Source organism: Monoraphidium neglectum (genome assembly GCF_000611645.1).
Source record: "Monoraphidium neglectum strain SAG 48.87 unplaced genomic scaffold scaffold02895, whole genome shotgun sequence".
NCBI classification, from domain to species: Eukaryota; Viridiplantae; Chlorophyta; class Chlorophyceae; order Sphaeropleales; family Selenastraceae; genus Monoraphidium; species Monoraphidium neglectum.
In genome coordinates, this window is record NW_014010733.1 from 2,066 (window position 1) to 7,652 (window position 5,587).

General features: G+C 71.4%; 1 protein-coding gene across 1 annotated transcript in view; it reads right to left on the minus strand.

Annotated features, from left to right (window-relative positions):
- Positions 1–3,487, minus strand: part of MNEG_11762 (hypothetical protein) — a gene marked incomplete at both ends in the record, with an annotated part of 4,292 nt that extends 805 nt beyond the window's left edge. The window contains 3 exons of the mRNA XM_014039766.1: positions 108–1,855; positions 2,094–2,970; positions 3,236–3,487. Coding sequence (XP_013895220.1) covers positions 108–1,855; positions 2,094–2,970; positions 3,236–3,487 — 2,877 coding nt within the window. The remainder of the gene's footprint in view (positions 1–107; positions 1,856–2,093; positions 2,971–3,235) is intronic.
- Positions 3,488–5,587: the final 2,100 nt, after the last annotated feature.

Below are 5,587 nucleotides of genomic sequence, written 5' to 3' on the forward strand. Positions count from 1 at the left end.
CTGCACCCGCCGGCGCGCGCCCGGCCCCGGGAGGCGGCCGCGTCTGCGGCGGCGCCGCGGCGGCGGCGCTCCTCCAACTCGGCTGCATCGAAGGGCTCAGGGACCACCTTCTCCAGTAGCACGATCGACCCGCTGCGCCGCACGCCCCCGCCCCCGACATCCATAGCTGCGCAGCCGCCCCCGCCGCCGCCTGGCAGGCCCGCGTCGTGGCCGCCCGCCGAACTTTCGCCGCCGCAGCCGCCGCCGCCGCCGCTCGGAAGCCGCGGGAACTCGAGCTCCGCCGCAGCAGCGAAGGCGGAGGGCGCGGCGGCGGCAAAGGCGGACGCGGCGGCGGCGCCTGCGCCGCAGCCGCTCGCGCCGCGGACAGCCGCCAGCCGGGAGGGCCCTGGCCGCGACCGCTGCTGCTGCTGCTGCTGCTGCTGCTGCTGCTGCACCACCGGCGGGCTCTTGGGCTGGTGCGGAAGAAGCCCTCCAACGTCCTTCAGGCCCGGGAGCGCGCCCGCGGCCGCGGCCACGGCGGCAGAAGAAGCGCTGCTGCGGCGCTTCGCAACGGCGGCGCCGCTGCGCGTGCGCACCCACAGGCCGCCCCCTTCGCTGCCGTCGCGGCTGCTGCGAGCGCTGCCCGCGCTGCTGCCGTTGCTGGCGGTCCGCCACAGCGGCGACCGCAAGGCGCCGCCGCCGGCCGCGGCGCGGGGGCTGCCGCTGTCGGGGCTGGCGGAGCCGCTCGGCGCGAGCAGCGGCCGTGGCGTGCCCGACCCACCGGTGCTCCCGCCCCACCCCGACAGGCTCGGCTGGCGCCCCACGCCGTCGCACGCCCCGCCGCCACCGCCGCCGCCGCCGCCGCTGAAGGGCCCCGCCCCTTGGGCCCAGCCGTCGAGGCTCACGCTCCGCCCCGCAGCCGTCCCCAGCAGCCGGACGGCCAGGCTTGACTGCAGCGCCGCCGCGCACGCGCCGCACGGGGGGGCGCCGCGGCAGGGGCACGTCGCGCTGGCGGGCTCTAGCAGGCCGCCCGCCACCAAGGCGGCCAGCCCGACGCCCGCACCGCCGCCGTGCGGCGCGCCCTGATCGCCCGCGTGGTGTTGCCGTTGCTGATTTTGCTGCTGCTGGTGCTGCTGCTGGTGCTGCTGCTGGTGCTGCTGGTTCAAGAAGGGCGCAGAAGCAAAGGGAGTGGTCGGTGAGGCTAGCTCAATAAGTGATGTCAGGGTCAGCTCGGGCTGGTCATCCATCCATCGCTGCTGCTGCGGCTGCTGCTGCTGCTGCTGCTGCTGCTGCTGCTGCTGCTGCTGCTGCTGCTGCACTTGCTGCCCAAATTGCTGCTGCCGCCGCCACTGCTGCTGCACCTGCTGCTGCGGCGGCTGGCCCAGCAGGGGCTCAGACCCAACCTCCGCATCAGGAGCGCAACGGCCGCCGCCACCCCTCCCTGCCGCCTCCGCTCCCGCCGCCGCCGCCGCCGCCGCGCGTGCCCGCCGCTGCTGCAGCGCCCGCTGCACGTCCTCCGCACACGTCCGCGCCAGCCGGCTGACGACACGCGTCGTCGCGGCGCCGAGCTCGAGCACACGCGGGTTCGCCAGCGCCGCGTCGCTCAGCGCCTCCACCCCCGCAGTTCGCAGCCTGTTGCCGTCCAGCCGCAGGCTCGTCAGGGACGGGTGCGACCGCAGCGCGCCCGCGAGCGCGGCGGCGCCGCCGTCACCGATCCAGTTGCCGGACAGGTCGAGGCGCCGCAGCGACGTGTTGGCCGCCAGCGCGGCGGCCAGCGCGGCGGCGGCGGCGTCGGGCAGGCGGTTGCCGGCGAGGCACAGCGCCTCGAGCGCGCAGGCCGGGTGGGACAGCAGCGCCGTCAGGCCGGGCCCGATGCCTGCACGATGATGGCACAAGGCAAGAGACGGAAGGGTTTAGGGTTCAGGGTTTGGGTTTCAGGTTAGGCCCAGAGGAATGATGGGCGCCACGCCGGGGTGCGCGGCTGCGCCGACGCACCGGCACGCAGCATAACGAGGCCGCGGCGCCCTCCCCTGCCAGCACCAGCGGCCACCCTCAAAGCCGAGTGGCGCTCATTCAAGGCGCAACTGCTGCACAATCCCCTCCTTGACGCGCACCGTCCACGCCCGCGCGCGCCACCGCGAGCTCCCGCAGGGCCCCGCGCCCCGCCAGCGTGCCCGCGACTGCCTCCAGGCCCCCTGCGCTGACGTCATCCCCCGACAGCGCCACCTCAGCGAGCCCGGGGCACCCCGCCGCCGCCGCCGCCGCCGCGGCCGCGCCGGCGGGCCCGAGGCCGCAGCGCTCGAACGACAACGCGGCCGCGCCGCCGCCGCCGCCGCCGCCACCGCCACCGCACTGGCGCTCCGCGGCGGCGCGCATCAGCAGCTTCGCGCCCGCATCGCCGATACTGCAGTCCTCGAGCCGCAGCGCCGCGCCGCCGGCGAGCGCGGCGCCGAGCGCGGTGAGCGCCGCGGGCGGCAGTGCGGCGCGGGATATGGAGACCTCTCGCGGGTACGGGTGCTGCCCCGGCGGCGCCGCGAGCAGCGCGGCGATCGGTGACACCGCCGCTGCCGCCGCCTGCGGGGCGCCGCCGCCGCCGCTAGCCGCGCCTGGCGTCTGCGGCACCTCCCTAGGGGCGACCAAGGAGAGGCGTTCCAAGGGGTGCGCGGTCAGGGCGCGCCAGAGGGCGGCAGCGGCCGCGGCGTCGATGTCAGGGCTCTGCAGGTCGAGATGCCGCAGGGACCCGCAGCCGCCGCCGCCGCGCATGGTGCCCTCGCTGTTGCTGTTGCGGGGCTCCGCATTTGCAGTCGCGGCACCGGCCACGGCCGCGGCGAGCCCGTCTGCGAGCCGTTCCACGCCGCGCGCGCACGCGCCGCCGATTGACAGGGCGTGGAGCGACGAGCCCGCAGCTGCGGCGAGGCCTGGCGCGAGCGCGGCGGCGGCGGCCGCGCTGGCGAGGCGCTGTATCTTGAGGCTAGAGAGGGCCGGCATGACCTGCGGTCGGGAAATGGGCCAAGAATGAATACCAGCGGGCGCACGACAGGCGATGCAAGACTGGTGTATAATAGTAAAGGAGTCTAGACCAAAGCCCAAAGCCCCAACCGTTTGCAGGGAGCTGCGGAGCGCTGGCTCTACACACAGCATGTCCACCGCCGCACTGCGCACACGCGTGCGGGTCGCGCCCCGGACCCTCATCCCCTCACGACCCGGCCCGAAGCGCGGGGACCCGCCGCCTGCTGGCCGCGGCCGCGGCGCGCACCTGCAGAGCCTCCGCCAGCGCCGCCGCCCCGCGCTCCCCAAGCTCCCCGACCTCCAGCGCCGCGACGCCGCCCCCGCTCGCCATGGCCGCGGCCGTGGCCGCTGCCTGCGCCTCGGTATTGTGCATGACCTTCAGCGTCCGGATGGGGCAGCCAGGGGTGGCCAGGTCGCGCCATGTCGCCTCCCATTTCTCGTCGCTGCTCAGAAGGCCGCTCAGCTCGCGGGTCGAGGGGTCACGACCGCCGACCGACATGGCCGCCGCGCCGGCTGCTGCCGCTGCTTGGCTGCCTGCGGCTACGGCCTGGCGTGTGCGGGCGAGAAACAAGGCCGTGGGGCGGCGGCGGCGCGTGCGCGATTTGCAAACTGCCGGGCGCCGTGCGCTGCCTCGGATGGTGCCCGAGGGACCACACGTGCGCATGGCAGGCGTTTGGGGTCTCACATGGGCCTACCCTCACCTTCAGGGGGCCATGCGCACCAAGCTGGGGGTGCTGGCACAGTGCACCAACGCGTGCGGCTGGTGCTGTGGCGCGCCTGTCCGATGCAACCGCAGCTGCAACGCCAATCCGAGCAGAATATTGGCTTGAGCTCGATGTCACTACTCCTAGGCTGTGTTCGGCTGAAATTGGACCAGCAGAAGGCGTTTTCGCGCTGCAGCTTGGCGCAGCTTCGCTGTACACAGCAAAGAGACGACCCAAAACAGCCTCGTGACTGCACCGTATTCTCAAGTTCGTGTATTCCTTTTACATGTGACAGCCGACATGAGAGTGCTTCGATCTCCCTGATGACACACCCCTGGCCAGCCCGCTTGTATCCTGCGCCCTATAGGTGTCAGCATTCCTTTTCAAACAATGCAAAGTCACTTCACTTGTAAATTCAGCGTCGGAGTCTGGTTTTCTTGCTGTGTGCATTGAGTTTGCTGACATCAGCACACATACCTGAGCTGTGTGCAGCGTGGGCGTGCGCACGAGTAGCGGAGCATGTCGCGCGAACACCACCCTCGGAATGCGGCCATCAGAGAGCTGGTACGGGAGGCCGGCCGTGCAAAAGCTGCGCGCGAGCGGAGGCGCTCAGGTGAGCAGGGGTGTGTCGCAGCTGCCGCGAAGCTCGCACGCGCCACAGACATTGTGCATGAGGGTGGGGGCCTCTGCTCTGCAATGTACGGTCTGTTGGCAGAGCAAATCACGTGTTGGAAGGGAGGTCATGCCTGCCGGTCGCCCGTGCTCGCCCTTCATGACACGCTCGCCACTACCCGCCTACGCCCCTGTGCTCAACTGGCGGGCCGGAACCGTCGCTGAGCCAGCGCCAGTGCCGGACGACCACGCACCGCTGCTGCTGCCGGTCAACGGCGGCGGCGCAGCACACGGATCTGGGTCAAAATGGTTCTCCCCCAAGTCGGACCTGGCCGGCAGCTGGGTGGTGCGTCTGCCTCACCCCCCCCCACATGCACACACTTGCATTGCCAAAAGACGGAGTGGCACGAGCTCCTGGCAGCTGCCAAGGGTCACCGGTCCATTCACATCCGCTGCCTGTCTCTCCAGAGGTCTCTTGCACTGGCGCCTGCACCCTGACCCACCTGCTGCCCCGGCGGCACTCACCCGTCACAGCGGCTGCACGGCCGATCATCAGCGCCCTGCAATGGCCCTTGATCACATTTCAAATCTGTCATGCGTCCATTCCTGGTGGCGGCCGCAGATGCTCAAGAGCAGCCTGCTTAACGTGCTCCTCGTGGCGGCGCCGCTTGGCCTGGCGTCAGAGGCGCTGGGGTGGCCACCGACGGCGACTTTTTTGCTGGTGCGCCCCTAGCTGCAGCGCCGCGCGATAGAAGGCGCATGAGCGCCCATCCGACGATGCATGGCCGCAACTAGCGTCACTTGACCCCATTGCACAACCGCTGCTGACACGTCTCAAGTTGGAGGTCAACGTGCAACCCACTTGGAGGCAGGCTTGCGATTGCTTGCAGGCAGCAATGCTGCCTTCTCGCCACGCACGCACCACAACCAAAACAGCCACGCACGCATGCACACATTTGCACACACGCACGTATTCAAACCCGCGCATGCACACACACGCAACCCCCACCCCCAGAACCTGTGTGCGCTGATCCCCCTGGCGCTGCTGCTGGGCTGCGTGACAGAGGACCTTGCCCTGAGGCTGGGGCAGGTCATAGGCGGCCTGCTCAACGCGTCACTAGGAAACGTGAGCGAGCGGACCGCACCGGCCAGCGCGCGGCGCGCGCGACCCGCGCCGCCGCGCGGCATATCGCAGCGTGTTTTTGGCTTGGAGCTGTGTGGCTGTTGATGGGCATGATGGATTTGCGACGTGGGCACGGCATGCGCCCGCAAGAACAGGCTCG